A 19947-nucleotide genomic window follows, 5' to 3' on the forward strand; every position below is an offset into this window, starting at 1 on the left:
TTATCACTGCAAAAATCATATACTAATCATTCAAACCTCAATCAATCATGAATATATATTAAATGACATTATACACCCAGAACATACAAGCTTACATATAATAAGAGGACAAATTGGAAAGCAATAAGAAAAGAAGACAACAACGACTATATGAATCGATCATTCTAGAATTATAGTACATCCCTCCGTAATAAGGTGAATCTCTGAAACTTGATTAATCCCGATGGCATATTCCTATGTCGATGCAAATCAACGGGATTTGGGTCCTTCGGGCAAAGATGGTTTAGGCAGCTCCGGAATCTTGGGAAGTTCAGGCAACTTTGGCAATTCTGGCTTAGGTAGAGTTGGCAACTCAGGCTTAGGCAGAGTCGGGACCTCGGGTTTTGGCAATGTTGGAACCTCCGGCTTAGGGACAGCCGGAACCTCAGGTTTTGTCAATTCTGGGAGCTTTGGTAGCTCTGGCACTTGAGGTTTTGGCACTGTTGGTACCTCAGGCTTAGGGATAGTTGGGACCTCAGGTTTTGGTAATTCAGGGACCTTTGGTAGCTCTGGCACCGTTGGTTTTGGCAATTCTGGCATTTGAGGCTTTGGTATTTCCGGTAGAGTAGGCTTTGGCGTTTCAGCCTTTTCTAGTGTTGGCTTAGGCAATGTCGGTACCTCTGGCTTAGGTAGTGTTGGAAGTTCAGGCTTTGGCAAAGTCGGGATCTCGGGCTTAGGCAAAGTTGGTACCTCAGGTTTTGGCACTGTTGGAACCTCAGGCTTAGGTGAAGTTGGGACCTCAGGTTTTGGCAATGCTGGCACCTCAGGCTTAGGCAAAGTTGGGACCTCGGGTTTTGGCAATGTTGGTACCTCAGGCTTAGGGACAGCCGGGATCTCAGGTTTTGGCAATTCTGGGAGCTTTGGTAGCTCTGGCATTTGAGGCTTTGGTATTTCCGGTAGAGTAGGCTTTGGCGTTTCAGCCTTTTCTAGTGTTGGCTTAGGCAATGTCGGTACCTCTGGCTTGGGTAGTGCTGGAAGTTCGGGCTTTGGCAACACAGGTATCTCTGGTTTTGGCAGTGTTGGAAATTCGGGCTTGGGCAATACTGGGACTTCAGGTTTTGGCAGTGTTGGAATCTCAGGCTTAGGCAATGATGGCAGCTCAGGCTTGGGTAGTGGAGGTAGCTCCGGCTTCGGTATAGATGGGATTTCGGGCTTGGGAACCTCAGGCACGGGCGACTCCAGGAGACGGCGTGCCTCTGCATGGTTAGTTATGGATGACAGAGTGATGAGCAAGAAGAGAAAAAGGGAATGGCCGCGATGAGATTCCATTGATTGAAGAGGCAATAGCTGAATCAAGAAGGTATTTTTTTCTTTATTTAGTAAAATGTTCACTTTCTTGGATGAGTTATGAAGTTTGGGGGTCATTCAAGGTTTATATAGGCATTGTATGAAGTGGAAGATTGAGGTAGTTCAACTTCCTAATGTCTTTCTTTCTTTTAATCTCTTGTTCATGGGATATTAAAATACAATTCAACAAGTTAGGTCACCACTATCTATGTTAAACCAAATGGATCAATTGCCTTGGATACTATTTGTGTGTGAATCGATAATTCAAAGTTGGACTTTATTTTTAACTTTGATTTAGTTCTTATATGTTATGTGTGAACTATTAAAATTGTTTAAAAGACACGTCTATATTAAAGTTTTTTCCAATTTTGGTCATCTGTAGGCAATGGATTCACCAATTCGAAGAGGTTGGTGAGAAAATCCTTGTAATTCCTAGCTAGAAAAGAGAAACATATGTGCTTAGCCTTAACCATACGTATTTTTTTTCAGCAGCGAGCAGTCCACCAAACTCTAAAAATAGTAGTAATTAGATAGGAATACAACATTTAAATCAAATAATTTTATTCCTAGATAACTCTTAACTCTTTAAAAATTAACTTGTTTACGGAAAATATAGTACGTAGATATTTTAACGACCAATTCAACATTACACTGTCAGTTGTGTAGCCATGCACATTTGCAATGATGGACTTTATATGATAAGAAATTAAAATTTAAAATTTCACATATAATCAAATAATCAATGGCAAATCTGTGTAGGGTACATGAACATAATTAAAAGGTCACTACTTGTCGAAATTACACATCAAAAATAGAAGTAGAATTGCTATAAAGTCAAAAGATTGAGATTTGATTAGAAATTAACTCTGATATCAAGTTATATTTATAATTTAAAGTTTTAATTTTAATACAATCTTATTCAAACCTCAATTACGCCGCTTAATTGACTACAAGAATTAAGTACTCCATATCATTAATAAGAGTAATCCATTGCGACATCTAGATTTTTTAAAAATTATCAAAATAATTAAAATAAATAACTACTAGTATAAATAATTAAAAAATTATCTAAATACTCCCTTCTGTCCCAGATAAAAATAACATCATATATTCTCTATTGTTATCGAACACTATCAACTATAAATAAGTCATGAATCAATTTTGAATTTTGATATTCTCCTAGATTACTAAATCTCAACTCCAAAGACATAAACAAAAAAAAGGTCTGATTATTTACAAGAAATCATGAGATTTAATTTGCAACAAGGTCCAATGTTAGGATATGATATGCAATTATCATTTAGTTACTCAGCCTTCACCAAAATTAAATTTTTAAATAAGTGGAAGTAGGCTGCAGCACTTTAGCATCATAGGCAAAGATTGCATACTGCCAATACACTGTAAAATGGAATATGATTTGAAACAATATAAGATGGTTTTGTAGAAGCCTCATTGATACGAGTATATACCCAAACAAGTCTTTCATCATAACGTTTCTTATCCTCAAATGTCTGAAAATTGAGAATTGATGGCAAAATGGGGAAGAAGACGAGCATTCGAAAATTTTCCAGACAAGAACTCGAACAATGAGAGTTATGATGTACATTGCAGATGCTGCATTCTTGTCGGAGAGCATCACTGAGAGTCCACAAGTACATACACGGGCTTACCATTTAACCGCTCACGCCCCTGCAACAATGTACGAGGAGGTGTAAATTAGAGATGACATGTAATAACATGCCAAAATGGAAACAAGATCAATGTAAAATCAAACAAAGTTCCAATTCATTGCCATATTTAGAACACACTTGTTGACAGCATTTTCTTCCCCAATTTTTTGAATCATTTTATTTGTTAAAGCTTCAACTTAGAGAAAATTTATCGCGTGAGATTTGTGTAAGATTAGAGGATCAGGCGAAACTCCTAACTCTAATCAGGCGAAACTCCTAACTCATAAATCTAAGACGCTTGCAAAGAAGGTGAGATGACGAAATGCAATAAGGGATTAAATCTATACAACTAGAGAATGAATTCAGAGCAAATAAAGCCTTTAGAGTGAAGGGAAGCGAGATTGTAGAAAAAGGATTACCTTGAGAGCAGGTATTTCAATGACGCAAGCACACTCGACTACTTCAGCTCCAGCACATTCTGCAAATAATAATCAAACATGTCCGTTTAAGAGAAACAAAGCAGGGAAAGGGAGACAGTGGGGAATGAACCCTGGACCTCACTCTTTGCACAGGATTTTAATATATACAGTTTACCTAATATTTGTGCCAAGCTTGAACTAATTGTTTGTCGCATACTAACTGCTAAACTATATGCAATAGTTGTGCTCAACGTAGCATGGTTTCAAGCAATATGACACAAGATTGATACAAGTAAAAACTGATCAACAAGGCCTGCTACACTGGCACTAAACATGCTCCATAGATAAACAAATTACCTAAGAGTTTCATGGCAGCACAGAGAGTTCCTCCAGTAGCAATCAGATCATCAACTACCAGGGCACTTTCGCCAGAGGCCACTGCGCCAACATGCATTTCAAGACAATCGCTTCCATATTCCAAGTCATACTCTTGTCTGAAAACTTCACCTATACATTAGGAACAAAACTCTCTCATGAAATATTCACAATAAAAGTAATGAATAGATTATAAAGTGTCAATTAAAAAGGTTGTGAAAAATCCTTAGTATGCCAAGGACTTTGATTTCAGATAGAACTGGAACACAAGAATCAGTAGCCAAGGATGTTTAAGAAAATGCTACATCAGACCTTTAGTAGAACTTACAATACGTGGATAATTTAAGGTAAAAGAGTTGAGGAAGTTATGTGTGCAGGTCAACTTTAAGTTCAGTTGCAATCTTATTGTTCAAACTTTAATTACTTGAAATGAGATATCAATGATTAAGATTACCAGGCAGTTTCTTTGGCTTTCGCAGTGGAACAAACTTTGCTCCGATTGCTAATGCAATAGGGGGACCGAATATAAAGCCACGAGCCTCGATCCCTGAGTTAAAAAAACATTTTGTGTTAAGCAAAATAAAATTAGCAATGAAAATCTACTTCATTCTATAATTTTTTTTAACTAGGCTGCAGTCATTTTATTTTCCCTGGAAATCTGATATATGTTTCAAGTAACAGAAAGACCAGGTTGTGACTATGCTTGACCTTCTCTTTACGAGTATCTAAATGATAGACAACCTAGGTCAAACTAGAGGCAACATCACCACCCATACATATTAGATGGCATACAATCCATACACTCAAACAGAATGATCGAAAGACTTCAATTCAACCGTTTGTCCAGAGGTGACACTAAGTTCTAAAACTAAAGCCAACAAAGTTTAGGAATGGTAACACTTTATGAATCCACAAAAGCTCCATCACAGTGCACAATATCTCATAAAAGCAGTCCTTCATTCGGCATAACTGAGCAGAGAAGTAGATGGATAAGATGTATTAGGATATGTAGAAGAAAGCCTAGCTTACAAAAACTACAATAAACAATCAACCAGTAAATTGCCAAAAGTAAATAAATAAATAAACTGAAATGTGTATTCTGAGATGGCATAATAAGTCATTGACACTGTCCCAAATATACGGAAAAGAAGCAACAGGAAAGACACCACTCACTCCCACTTTTATAAAGTTAACAGTACAAAAAAAGTTTGATCAGCCATTTTATATGATAGTGAAAACCAATACCAGTGGGGGGTAGACAAAGGTGCTAGTGATTATAATGGACTCTGGACCTCATAAAACAACCTTTCCTACAACAAAATTTTCATCATTTCTCATTCAGAAAAAAACTCAATGCCACAAACAAACAATCATACTTCACAATCATGAGACCACACAACCAGTTCTTCAAAACGACAGATATCCACAGAAGTCTTGCCAAAAATAAATGGATACATCGAAGGGAAAATGAAGGCATCACAAAACAATGGGCCCTACACCCCTTATTCAAACAATGTGGATTGTGGGAACCCATCCATCACCAACCACCACCACAATTTTAAACTTTGATGTCCAAATGAAATTTATGAAGCACATGCCAACATTCAGAAACACTCTGAGCCGTTCAAATTCACCATTCTATATAAACACCAACAGAAATAAACAAAACCCATAAACCTCCACATTACAAAATCAGAACACACCATCTCCCCCACTGAAGCCCAATTTCTCATAAAATCAACAGATAAAAAGATTCAAAGAACAATTCGTTGTCAAGATAAATGGTTTATAGGGAAAAAATCTGAAAAACAGGACCACACAAGAAACGAAATAGGCCACAAATAGAAACACATGTCTCTAACAACTGCAAGAAGACAAAAAAAGTGGAAGAAAAATGTACCAGCAACGACGGAAATGTTCTTGCATTTGTAGCGCTCTACGAACAAATCAATGGTGTCTCTGAAAACCTTAGGGTCAAGTAGAAGTGTCGTGATATCTTGAAACATTATCCCTGCCGAGAACCCATATAGCTAAATCATCAACTCCATATTCAAATTCAGCGAGTTGGGACATAGAAAAATGCAATCTTGAGCCGCGAAATGTTGTGCAACACGTGGGTTGTTGCAACATGCGTGAGAGATGAAAAAAAGGAACCTGGCTTTGGGAAGTCGGGAACGACGCGGATGCTTGACTGAATGGCTGGAATGCGTGGATCGTCGGCTTTGAGAGCTGACATTGTCGCTGTGTGTATGTTGTGTGAGGGAAGGGAGGAATAGAGGGAAAACTGCGACCAGAAATTGGGAGTATTTAAAGGGAATAGAGACTGAAGAGTGAGTGTTGGGCCAAATATCAATTCATACCTTAATATTCCACCCCCTTTTTTTAATATAATGTATCCATATTTGATAAATTAATGATTGATGTTTCATTTTTTTAATATATTTACAATTAGGTTTTGATGTGATTTTTTTCGACAAATAGAATCTTAACCGGCATGTGACAGTCAAATGTAGAATTACATTCTCAAATACTTTACATGTGTACATTATCTAATATACTTTCAATTGGCTATAAGTGCAATAGGATATCACATGAATTTTAATTTGTTGATACCAAAATACTAAATGATGGGATATCAATTTACAATATACTTACAATATATTTAACAGTATTTTTCTTATCAATTATCCTTCCATGCCCATATTTTTTTAATTTATAAAATTAATAAATTACATGAGCATTTAAAAAAGTTGAGTAGATAACTAATAAAAAATTCAACTTGTGAGCTCATTAGTTGATATAGTACTTGATAATATTCGAACTATAGTTTGCTAAGTCAACTCCAAAGTTTGGGAGACTATATAATATGAACATTTGAAATTGAAATATATATTTAGCATGCATGTCAATTTTGAAATTGATAGATTCTATTCCAACTATTGTTATAGCTGCATTATAATTATACTACTACTTGTTAAATATAAAGTGTTTTCTCTTTTATGTTTATAGAAATCTTGAGTTTCTATTACACTTGGTAGACTCATGTTCTTAAGCAATTAGTTTGCAAATCACATTTAATTTGAAAACCTCCACATTTTGAAAAGTGAGTGCTACAAATTTAGACCTATAAAAACATGGATTAAGACGCGACATTTAACCTAATGAACTCACTCCTTTCACCATTGGATTATTCAATTACCTTTAATATATAGGAGTATAAGTTTTTGTTGTATTAATTTTTTAAGCAGAAAGGTTAGTAAATCGTTATTGAATTTCGCAATACTCAACTTCAATTTATTTATGTTCAAAGTTACGTGAAGTGGTTGTTGATGATGGAGAATCATTAGGGGCATTTAGTTTCAAGTTTCATAGAGTGATTTCAAGGTTGTCTTTACCTTACATCAAGTATGCCTAACTACTTGACCTTTTTGGGTTTTTAGTTTCCTTTTATTATAGCAATAGTATTCATTGGTGGACTTACATATTATTCTTCGTGCTAATTTGTGTGAATTTCATAGAGCATGACAATTGGACTAATGATTTAAGGTGGAATCCAAAGAGAGATTGAATATACCGACTATAATTCAAGATTGACAAGCCAATGTGCCACTCGATTACACCTATTGGATTATTATTTCTTTTTCGTTTTTCTCTTTGCATAGTTAGCTGTCAATATTTAATTTGAAAAAACAATTTAAAAAAAATAATTTTATTAGAAATGTCATTAAAAGAAGTTGGTTTTCTAGAATGAATAATAATTTAATACTATAACTACAAACTCTTCGTTCTGTTTTTTGTGTCCCATTTTTCTGACAAGAATAATCTTTTTTTTCCTCTGTTCTTATATTTATGCCTGCTGACAAAAAGAAAATGAAAATTTACTAAATTAGGTAGTATTGGGGTATAGAACAAATAATAATAATACTACATTTTAAATAAAAATACGCATACTAAATAACTAACATGCGCATGCAAGTTAATTACTCCTACGATTTTAAAAGATTGATGACAAACAGAATACAATAATCAGATCGATACAAAATTAGAAATAAAAAACATATAAACAAAAGCTGTATTCTTGGTCAGCCGTTTTTTTACTAACAGCGCATTGCCTCTCAATTCTCATCGATTAGGCATCTTTGTTATAGTTTTAATACCAAAATAAGAAGATAAATCATATTGTACAATATTATTAAATTTTATTTTCATGAAAATATCAATTTTCATGAGAACCAACCCAGGACCAACACACATAATTATGTCCAACTGCTAGATCTAGCAAATATTTTATGGACCACATATCATTGTTTCAAATTTAGCAATCACAAAATCATGCTTGCTAGATCTTATTGTACATTTTGATTAAACAGCTGTCGCAAATAAGGTCAGGTCTTATAATCACTACTCATGTATTTATTAATTTAGAGATAAGTTTGTATTAATGATTCTTTTTTGCCAGCTTCCATCTTTAGAAAATGAGTAATGAATGAGTGACAGACATATATACCTTAATCATCAATTATAGAGTATTATCGAGTACTTGATACCCGATTTATTTGAAGCCTAAACATCGTTACTCACTTACTTGCATACTGAAAATACAAGAAACTAAATGCACATCATGATTGGGTACACAATTCTTAATTAATATTTAGAAAATTTTAAAAATAATCATAATTTAGGATGCAAAAAAAATGTCCATAAATTAAGGGCAAATTATCTTAACCTTTTGTTTTGTTTAGGACATTTCCATTTGTGTCCCTTAATTTTAGTTAGGACACCAACAATAAGAACACTTTATAAAGCGTTGGTGGTATAATGAGATACAAATTAGCGTCCTAAATAGCATTAAAAAGTGACCTTGTCCATTCTTTTTGTTGTAGTGTAATAAAATCGACAACTTATTTTCTTTTTCTTTTTTTTAATAAGTGGATTATCTTAACCATCAATTCGTGTTCTAGAAAACAAACTTTTATGATATTTATAAGGTCTGTCGAAGAAGGGTGACTTGTGCTTGTGCTCTAGATACATGAAACTTAGCTATCTTCTATCTCTCTGCTGAGTGCTGACTATCACATAAATCAATGAAAAGATTATTTATATATTAACATGAGCTTATGATATTATTGAGAGAAATAAATGAGCGAAAAAAAGATAAATGAATAATAATGGAAACATATGATTTTACATCACAGTGAAATGTAAATTTAGTCTTTTACCATTGCTATTTTCCTTTTTTGTGGTTCCTAAAAAAATTTATTAGCACCATTAATCTTGGAATATATATATATATATAATATCGTGAAATTTTTTTTGCACTATTTTACGTTATTTTTGCCTTTTCTACAATTTTTTACCTCAATGAGCATTTTTCCATCTATATTCACTATTTAGAAAATGCCCAATGATATTAAATTATCCACTAAGTACTTTTGTAATTTTGTTTTTGTCAGTTTTGTATTTTCTTTTAATATTTCATTTCTTTTTTTTTCTTTTTCTCGTAATTAATAACTTATGCTTCAAAAAAACTAGAGACCTCAAATTCAATTTTAGTGACACTCTTCCTTAATTGAATAACACAATTATGTTAGATAATTTGGAGTAAGAGTTTATACGTTTACATTTTATACAAATATTAATAAAAATTCATTCGAATTTTTTTTTAGAAGAGCTATTTTATTAGAATATGAGTTCTCTTCTAGTTTTTATATTCTTGAAACTTCTTAAATAAAAATGTTAGCGTGTAGTTTTATACATTTATTATTTTAATTCATATAAAGTTTAGGCAAGTAGAGTTGACATTTGGTAAGCATAACTTCATTTGAGAAATGTGACACTAATATTTTAGATAAGACTGTGCGTAGAAATCTAAACTACTATTCATCTACTTGTATTTAATCAAAACTATTTAATTTTGAGTTATTTGTTATCGGTATAAGCGTATAATTAATACTCCTAATTCATACGTGGAGAAATTTAATAGTTATAAATTAATACAGTATATGCTAATATATTTACAACTAACTAATTTATGAATAATATATTTACTGGTTTAAAAATTGCAGATTAGGCCTTGTATACCCTGCCAACAAATATTTATGACTTTGGTAGTTTTATGACATTAATTTTGAAGTCTTAATTCTACTCATTTCTTGTTCTATCAAAATATTCAATTGAAGCCAATAAAATATTTGGTTGTAGCTTAGAGACAACGTGGCCATCTCTTTCTTGCTTCATCACAAGTTGCTATCAAAATATCTAAGAAATATTCTCTCTAAGATTAATATTTGTGAAATGTTATCATTGGTGGTTTAGTAAAAATATATATTAATGAATTAAGGTAACCTGCCTAACTCTTCCCTACTTCCACAACCACTTGTGCATAAAAAAATTTGATTTTCATGTGCCTGATTAATGAGAGGAAGACAACTCACTTGAAATTTGTTATCATTATTAATGTCCCTAATCATTTACCGTAAATATTATTTTTCCTTCATAGACTTCTTATACACTGCATTAATTTGGATTGAAGATTGAACAACTAAAACTAAACGTTTAGATAACGATAAATTTATTGATATGTCGTGTAAAATAAGATAAAAAAAAATAACTCAAGATTAGACTGGCTAGCAACGACTTTAATCGAGAGTGACCTTATAGAGAATAATGCAATTAGCCTTTTGAGGGTAAATCCATTTTGATTGCTAATTATAATTATTAGAGTGCCACAATTTATGTGCATATATTAGATGTGCAAAATTAGCATTAATTTGGCATCTCAATCTAACTTAGTACGGAGTATTATTATTATTATTATCCAATTCTTATAAATTTGAAAAACATGGGTGCTCGGCCATATTTTAATTTTATTTAAATATTTTAGTTTTAAATAATTTCCTAGCACTCAAGTGCTCAACCTTAATTGCGATTGCTCGGTTTGTGCTCTAAAATTTTGTGACAAGCTCTATACTGAGCACTTCTAGCTTGTGCTCGGTATTTTATCTTTATCGAGCACAATGCTCGGTAAATAGCATTTTTTTAGTGGAGGGGCTATATTCACAAACCAAATCAACATAAAGTGGATAATAAACAGAGTATATAGACATTATTGTTTAAATCGAATCCTCGATGATTTCCCTCTTAGTAAGGTTGGTCTAAGTCTAATCCAAGACCGAATACAACTTTTTCTATATGTACAATTAATCTCCAACTAAATATGAGCTTTTGTATAAGTGGTCACAGCTCAGAAGGGTTAGGCCCCCAAACTATACTTGACAAAAAGCATAATTAGTTTGAATTTTCTAAAATCCTATTCTATCCTATCCAAAATGATCTGCGCCAAATCCAGCTTGATTTGATTAAAAAAAAAAGCAAACAATCTCGGTTTTGGACCGTAATCAGTCACATCTCTATGAACTTTTAAACTTTTAGTATCCGAGTTTGGAGCAATATTGTTTCCCATTATGTAATCTACTAGTACATGTTTTACGAGACAGGAAATCTGAATCTCTCCAATGATAATGGGTTTATGGCTATGGCTATGGCTATGGCTATGGCTATGGCTTTTTTTTTTTTCGTTTATGGCTATGGCTAATTCTTTAAGAAGTGTTGTGACCCTATATATTGGGAAGTAGGTGTAGGGCTAATCGAATTTTCATACACCTATTTTATGCGCACTAGAATGTGCACGGTGATGCAAGTGGCGGTTTCACACGACACTGAAAGATATATGGAGCAAATTGGGATATTGGGCAATAATTAATTATATTTATATTTTAATTAATTGATGCAAACTAAAGAATGCAATCCCAAAGTGGTGAGTACTTGTTGGTATTTCTATTGTCGGGAAATAATTAGTTTAGAGTGTTTACAACCTTGAATTACGTTTTTGTCTGACAAAATAATAAATTTACAATATGGAGTAGAATTATTCTGTGAGATTAAATCATGTGTACGGTCAATTGAAGATTTTTAACTTTCTTTAATTGAAATGCGTATCGAGATTATTCCTGCATCAGATTGATAATACATGTGAATACGGATAGTGATGAAAACACCTAGAATACAATTAATTTCTCTAATTGTTGTAGTTAAATGCTCAAATTGTAGTCCCTTTCGTTCCTGATAATTTGTTATTTATTTTCACTTTCGTCCGTCCTTAAAAATTTGTCATCTTTCTCTTTTAGTACTTTTTTGTAGCCACTAACTCATTCTCACTCACATTTTATTACAAAACTAATACTTCCTCCGTCCCAAAGTAGTTGGATCGTATTCCTTTTTTATTTGTGCTCTAATATAATGAAAGTTTGCTTGAGAAAATAATTTAAGATTGCAAAAGTGTAGGAATAAAGAGAATAATGTAAAAATAGGAGTACTATTTTTCCAAAAAAGTGCTTAAAAGAAACACCCTGCTTATGGTGGACATGACTGAGTATAAAATAATCTTTACGGATTTAAATTACACTATAATCAATTAGTATTCCCTCCGTCCCCAAAGAGTATAAACTTTTGGTTCGGCACATATTTCAATGCATTATTGGTAAAAAATAAGAGAGAGATGGATAAAGAAAGTTTTTTAAGTTCGGCACATATTTCAATGCACATATTTCAATGCATTATGGGTCCACCTTATTAGAGAGAAGAAAGTTTCCAAAATTAAAAGTTTATAGTCTTTGGAAACAGACGAAAAAGGAAATAGTGCATACTCTTTAGGGACGAAGGGGGTAAGAAACAAACTGAAATTGCATTTGATTGAGAATTTTGTAGGTGGACGTGGGAAAAATCAATATTAGTAGTATAAAATTGGATTAAAAATGTTTTGAATGATAAATAGAGTTAACATTGGGCCTCTACATATTTTAGGCTTGGCAAACAATGGATTATTTAATGTGCACTTAATTAAATATGACATGCTAACTGCTACGTGAGGGACTGGGAGGAGGAGTGCCGGCGGACTCGGCGGCGTGACGGCCTACCAAGGCTTAAGAAAGAGGAAGAAAAAGAGATGTGGGGGTGGGGAAGAAGACTCCTCTTTCTAAATTTGTGTATTTATATGCTTTTAATATCACTTATTATTACTATTAATTGCATTTATTGTTACTTTGTGTATTTATATATTTTTAATTTCAAGTATTATTACTATTAATTGTATGTATAATAATTTCAAATTAATTATATACTCATTAATTGTGATAATAGAATTAATTATGCATTAATGTAAATTACTGTGAAAAGTTTGGGAGAGGAAGAATTTGTCCATTGTGGAAGTTCTAATTTGGTGCAAAATATAGAGAGAAATGATGACATATCTATACATATATAAAAGATGAGTTTTGGCCTTAATTTGAATATTTATAAATTTTGGGCATGAATTTAAATATTTATAAATTTTGGATAAGATTTTCAATAATTTAGATATTAGGCTGATTTGTAATGTGTATCATTAAGCGATTTTTGGCTGGACATTAAATTTCAAATGTTAAATGTGGCCATTAAATTTTCAAATAACTGAATAACGTTAATTTTGACTGGACACTAAAGATATAAATAAATTATGCACCTGCCATTAGGCCCCATTACATTAATGTGATTAAGGGTGCATACGGGAGAATGTTTAACGACTTTTAAATATTCTCTTACTAAGGGATGTTGTAGGATTGTATCAACAAATTAGCAGAGTGTTATATTATCAATTAAGAAATTAATGCCCATCATTCTTTTACAGTTACTTTTTTCCTATCATGAATACTTTACGAGAATAGAAAAAAAATTTAAAATATTAAATTCCACCCGCCATTCAATTTTTAAATTATTTATTCAGTTTTTTAAGCTTAGTATTCATATTTTGATTTGGAGAAGTTAAACCATCTCATAGTTATTTTTTTACCTATAAATATGACATTTGATCCCCGCATTTAAGCATGCACAAACCGAACCGGCCCGGCGGTTAACCGCCGGTTCATGAACCGGAATCAGAACCGGAACCGGCGGTTTGAACCGTCCGGTGGGTTCGCGGTTCAGGTGGGCCGGTTCAGGGTCGAGGGATTATTGAACCGTGAACCGGCGGTTCAACGGTTCCAACGGCGGATTCCGGCTAGGGGCGTAGGGTTGCAGTTCAAACCGGCAGTTTCTGACGAAGGCGGTTCCGGTGACTTTTCAGGTGGCAGGTCGTAGGGTGCAGGTCGTAGGCCTGAAAACCGGTCAGAAACCGGCGGTTTCCGTCAGAAAGCCGTAGACTGAACCGCCGGTTTATGGTTGAACCGCCGGTTCAGGCGGTAAACCGCCGGTTTATGTCGAATTTGAAATTTCAAATTTTTTTTATTTCTTCTAATTTTACTCCTATAAATACCCCACTTCCCACTCATTTTTACTCACCTCATTCTTGTGTTAACAAGGATTTCATTCTCAATCTCTATTTCTCTATTCTCTCATCATTCTTTCTAATTGTTCAAGTTGTTTACTAGTTACTAGTTACTAGTTACTACTATATTTGTTGTTGTGCTCGTAATTTACCACTTATTCCATACTCCATATTCAATCCATACTACTTTCATTTATCACTATGTCTTCTTCTCGTGGTGGACCGGGACGTGGTGATCGGGGCAAGGGAATTGCCCAAGATCAAAATACTAGTCGTCCCTCAAAATCAAGACGACCTAGTCGTCGAGAAGTTATAGAAGAGGTTTCCCTAGTGGCGGCTGAACGCATGCAGTAAGTAATGAAAAATTATTTTTACAATTCATAATTTCATAAGATTGAGTTTTTTAATTTTTTTGTGTTCCTAATTAAACTTCAACTTATATTATATTTATAGATAAAAGAAGATCATTCGATGGTCATGCTACTCGCTGAAATGCATCAAGGTTGGGGCGGGGGCGGGGGTTCCCAACAAAATGACGAGTGCGACGTGTCAATATCGTCAGACTCGGACAACAACGATGATAGATCTCATTCTCGTATTCCGTCTAGCACCGGCGGAAATGAGGAGATGTCTCCCCCCCTCCTCCCACTAACACGGCAAAAGCTTTGAAATCTGATATTTTTGTCAAACACTACAAGAAGGTCGCGGTGGCGATTCCAAGTCCTCATGATCCGCACTCTCAAGAAGGGATATCGGCGTTTCATGCGTATTGCAACTATTGTGATAAAATCTCCAAATTCTCGAGTGGTGGGGGATATGGCACCCTCCGTCGCCATTTGGTGACAAAGCATCCGGTAGAATACGACACTACCTCTACCCAAACCCAACTAAACTTCCAACCCGGTGGCTCGGGTTTGTCAGGTACGCCTCTTTTTAAATATGATTAAAAAAAATTCTAATGTTATGATTGGATGGGCGGCAATGAAACATTTTCCTTTTAACATTTATGATGACAAAAAAAATGAGGTTACTATGCAAAGTGGTTTAAACGTAGATATCAAAATAATAGGGCGAATGACCGTTCAACGATCTACCGTTAGGCAATGTTTAGAGAAAAATGTTGAATTATCACGTTATTTAGTTAACTTGGGCCACAAAGTGAACATTTGATCAGATGTGTGGACTGATTGTTTTAACCGGCATTCATACATGGGCATTACGATTCACTTTGTGGACAATAGTTGGACTTTAAACAAGCGTTTAATAGGTTTTAGAGAATTTGAAACTCCACACACTGCACCCGAAATTGCTTCTTTGATTATACAAGTTTTGAATGAGTTTCAATTATGCAACAAGATATTTTCTATTGGTTTTGATAATGCAATTGCTAACACCGCAAGTATTAGCGATTTGATTGCAGCTTGTGCTCTGGTAATTGGAGGTAAGTATTTTCATCAAAGATGTATATGTCATATTTTAAATTTATGTGTACAAGATGCGCTTGAATTATGGCAAAAGCATGTTAGTCCTATTAGAACTGCAGTTAGATTAATCCATCTAAAGCCGGCTATTGGCAAAGCATGGAAGAAATATTGCCATCAAAAGAATGTTAGATATATGAATTTTACTATGGATGTGTCTCATAGATGGAATTCGACATATGATTATCTGAATTCTACTTTGACGCATAAAGATTCTTTATGTGATTTTTATAGAACCTATCTCGTTCATGATTTATATCTTTTACATAGTTGTTGGGAACATAGCGTGGCTTTATTTAAATTGTTCAAATATTTAAAAAATGCTACTGTTGAATTATCGAGTGTTTATTACTGCACTGTTGTTCGTGTTTTAGAGCATTGCATGTATATATCACTTGGTTTTAAAACTGCAATGAAAAATGCTTCCTCTTCACCTGAATTAATGTGTGTTTTATATTATATGATTGAAAATTGGCTTAAGTATTTCAGTGAGATTCCAACCGTGTTTTTGATTGCAAAGGTATTGGATCCAAAATGGAAATTAGTCGGTACCTCTAGGATTTTAGATTTTTATTATAACAATTTGAGTTTTATTGATCTTGGTCCCCTTCAAGCAATCCAATCCGATACTAGTGACGAATTTGGACGAATTTGGAGTAGACCTCTCAGAAACATTTCAAATAACCCTCCCGGACCGGTCCATTATCCAACAAACCCTCGAGTTTAACTTGCACACTCTCTACACCGAATATGAAACCAAATATAACACTACCCACCAAGTCAGAAGACCCCCCTCCTCCACAACATAACTATGGCTTCGCATTTCAAGCCGATTATGATGACCCCGACGCGCAATCCCAATTAGCCGACCTATACAACTACAGCACCAGCGGAAGGTCCTCAGGTATGGTGAGTGAATTAGATTTATATTTCCATTCACTCTTTTCCTTTGGTGATGAAGGTCCTACTCCTCCCACCCAAATCGACATCCTCAATTGGTGGGGAACCCACGAGAAAGATTTTCCCATCCTTGCGTCAAAGGCCAAGGAGATTTTTTCTGTTCCGGCTTCCACTGTCGCCATCGAGTCCGCTTTTAGTGTTGGCTCGCATGTGTTGGATGAATCAAGAAGTAAGCTCTCGGTGAAAAATATGGAAGCCGTGATGTTACTTGATGATTGGGCCAAAGCTGACGTCCGAGAACAAGAAAATGATTGGGATGATCGTCAGGAGGGATCACAAGACGAATTCACCGGGGATGAATCGTAGGCAAACCGTCAACCGCCGCCGGCCAAGCTAAATAAGTAAGTAAGGTAAGAGAACTACGTGGGCTTTGATTCCCTAATGCAAATGAGCATTGGGGATACGTAGGCACCTCAACTTAAATTTTAAATTTAAGTTAAGCTCAAGTCCTTTTTCCTTTATTTTTTTTTCATTTGTTCCTACTTTAAAAATATGCAAATACAATCACATAATTGTATTTGTATATACTCTAGTCGATGAAGTAGATTTCTCTATACGGCTAAATCCGAGAAACTTTTGACAATTCTACTATAATTGTTGATTGTTAGACTAAACTCAACATTTAAAGTTGAATTGCTAAATGTGTCCTTAATTTAGTTATGTAGAAAGATCTCCTTCGCCGATTAAGAGTATATATACTTATAAGTTTTTTTTATAAGAACTTCTACGTCTTTTTTGTCATTGGTAATTAGCTCCGTTGTTGACTAGTACTCTCGTTTGTATTTAAATTTTTGTTTAAGACTTCAAGACCTCAAAGTTTTTTCGATTTGTAATTGTTGTAAACGTGTAATCTCAATAAAATTACAACTTTCATCGTATTTTTTTAAAATTTATTTACGCATATTTCATACATAAACAAATAAAAATAATGAAAAAAATAAAAAAAATTGGACGAACCGCCGAACCGGCCCGGAACCGGCGGTTTTGAACCGCCACTTAAACCGCCAGTTTTTTGAATCGGAACCGTCGAAACCCTTGGCGGGCCGGTTCCGGTTCATGCATATGATGAACCGTGAACCGCCGGTTCATGAACCGGAACCGGCGGTTCCGAACCGTTGTGCATGCCTACCCGCATTCCTACTTAACTTACAAAAGTCAAGTTTGATATTTTTGTTCATACCTTAGGAAGAAAGGTTAACATCATGGAATTATTTCACACATTGCTCATTGATCTGGAGCCTTCCACAATTTATTTGGTTATCAAAGTTCGTTGCATTCAAGTTTTTGAAGCTACCGATCATGTAGCCAAAACCAATATCCTCAGTTAATAGTGTGGTTTTTCGTTGCTGTGTGGTATGTTGTTTAATGTGTTGTTTTATGTTTGTATGCAAATTATATAAAATTATTAATTATAGACTTTTTTTTATCAGGGAGTAAATAATCAAGCAACTTTTCTGTGAAGTTTACACTAGAGGTTTGATACAATACTTAAAAGTGAGGATTTTTTGTACAATTTCAAGTTTATCATTTGTTGTATTTTCGTGGCGATTATGTTTTTCCTCTCGACGACAAATTGTATCAAAGAATGAGGTAGATGGGCATGATTTGGACGAAGGCCAATGATGTGGTCATATTTCAATATTAATGTTGTTATTAGTTCGAGTAGTCGTAGATTAGATTTATTTGGGATGAACTATTAGACTATTTTCAAGTTTAGGCTTCCCTCTATTATTGGCCCTGTATATTTTTGGTCTAATCTTCCTTAATATTTATATTATTATTAGTTTGATTAATTTTAGTTTATTCTTTTAGTTATAAGGATGAGGCTATTAGGCTATTCAACATGTTTAAGCTTCTCTATATTGGCCCGTTATATATTTGGTTATGTGATAGCCCTCACTAATTTATTACGCTTTGGATCACTTAAACAAGAAATTACTACTATATTCTACTATATTAGCTATCTCACTAATTTATATTACTATCATTTTGGATCACTTAAATATGACATTACTACTATATTCTACTATATTACTCTAATATATTACCAGTAATTTTCTTTATTTTGTATAATCATAATTATAACTTTTCTTTCGAATACAAATCATTAGAATCTTTTAGTCTTTTTATTAGAACAATGACCATTAGTATTTTTTCTACATGTCATTTAGCTATTATTTTTATTGTTTATTACTCCCTCCGCCTGCCATTAGGAGTCTCATTTATGGACGGCACGAGTTTTAAGAAATGTTAAGAAAAGTAGTTGGAAAAAAGTTAGTGGAATAGTGGTCTCACTTGTATATATTAGTTTTAAAGGAATGTGAGTGAAATGAGTTACTGGAAGGTTAGACTCTATTACCATTTATGGTAAAAGTGAACTGGGATTCATATTCGCGGGCGGATTAAACTGGAAAAACGGGACTCCTATTCGCGGACAGAGGGAGAACATGTCAATTTTTTCAAAATTTGTTGTTATCAAGTGTGTTGAATAATGGTAACAAAATAGTAAGTTAATTTGACTTAGTCTAATATTGATTTAAAATTTATTTATTCACAATTATAAAATTTCATATAGACAGTAGTTCGTAATATGTTAATAGTTTCGAATGATTCTAATATGGTAATGGTATTTTTTAATAAGTGGAGTATGATATATGGATTCATTTTTTACTTCTCATAACTTATGAAATGATATTATTTCAAATGATCCTCATGTATTGTGAATCAAAGTTCTCCATTTAAAAAAAAATTATTACTATTAATTATTTCAAGTTTTGTAGGAGTATTTTTGGTTGTATAATAGTAGTTATTATATATACATTTTTTTATAATTTTTATAATAATTTATTATCTAAAATTAATATTTAAATATGTGCATCGCAACTGTGTGATACTAGCAACCTATAATAAGAGAGTTGAGATGTCGCGGAGGCTATCCGTTATAAATGCTAGTATTAGGTAAAGTTGGAATCTTAGAATATTTCGTTAAGATATTATGATTTTGATTTAGGTCAATCCAATCATACACAAAATTTCATTTATGGTATAGAAAATTTCTCCAAGTATAAGTAAAATTAAAAGTATATTTTATAATGCAGTGGTGTATAGCATATACTTGAAAATGTGTTTGAATTTTATGTAAATATTTGAAGATAAATCATATTTTAGTAAATCTTATATTACTTGAATTAAACAATATGGTAGGCATTTTCTCCGAATTTTGTTTCTTTTTCTTTTAATTGGTAAATAGAAAATATTAGGATTCGGCCTCAGTCAAAAAAAAAGAGTCCATAAAATCTGAATATCTGCTTGAATGGCAACAGCCAACATCCAATTTTCACATGCATAAACCGTCA

At 33.6% G+C, this 19947-nt stretch overlaps 2 protein-coding genes across 2 annotated transcripts; both read right to left on the reverse strand.

The window, feature by feature from the left end:
* Window positions 1–1393, reverse strand: LOC121793560 (protein PELPK1-like). Its single transcript, XM_042191589.1, has one exon. It carries the CDS (start codon window positions 1306–1308, stop codon window positions 250–252), a length of 1059 nt encoding a protein of 352 aa, XP_042047523.1. The 5' UTR covers window positions 1309–1393; the 3' UTR covers window positions 1–249.
* Window positions 1394–2686: 1293 nt separating this feature from the next.
* LOC121796115 (adenine phosphoribosyltransferase 4-like) lies at window positions 2687–6136 on the reverse strand. Its single transcript, XM_042194855.1, has 6 exons — window positions 5945–6136; window positions 5691–5801; window positions 4245–4337; window positions 3773–3922; window positions 3416–3474; window positions 2687–3015 (listed from the first exon to the last, which is right to left on the reverse strand). The coding sequence occupies exons 1-6, from the start codon at window positions 6024–6026 to the stop codon at window positions 2962–2964; spliced, it is 549 nt and encodes a 182-aa protein (XP_042050789.1). The 5' UTR covers window positions 6027–6136; the 3' UTR covers window positions 2687–2961.
* Window positions 6137–19947: the final 13811 nt, after the last annotated feature.

The sequence above is a fragment of the Salvia splendens genome, chromosome 3 (assembly GCF_004379255.2).
Source record: "Salvia splendens isolate huo1 chromosome 3, SspV2, whole genome shotgun sequence".
In the NCBI taxonomy this organism is placed as follows: Eukaryota; Viridiplantae; Streptophyta; class Magnoliopsida; order Lamiales; family Lamiaceae; genus Salvia; species Salvia splendens.

What these genes read in the sequence shown, in the direction of transcription:
- LOC121796115 (XM_042194855.1), bottom strand. Translation starts at nt 6,026, where the DNA reads ATGTCAGCTCTCAAAGCCGACGATCCACGCATTCCAGCCATTCAGTCA. An exon ending in TCCCGACTTCCCAAAGCCAG is followed by an intron (nt 5,802 to 5,944) that starts GTTCCTTTTTTT and finishes GGTTCTCGGCAG; the next exon opens with GGATAATGTTTCAAGATATC. An exon ending in GAACATTTCCGTCGTTGCTG is followed by an intron (nt 4,338 to 5,690) that starts GTACATTTTTCT and finishes TTTTTAACTCAG; the next exon opens with GGATCGAGGCTCGTGGCTTT.
- LOC121793560 (XM_042191589.1), bottom strand. Translation starts at nt 1,308, where the DNA reads ATGGAATCTCATCGCGGCCATTCCCTTTTTCTCTTCTTGCTCATCACT.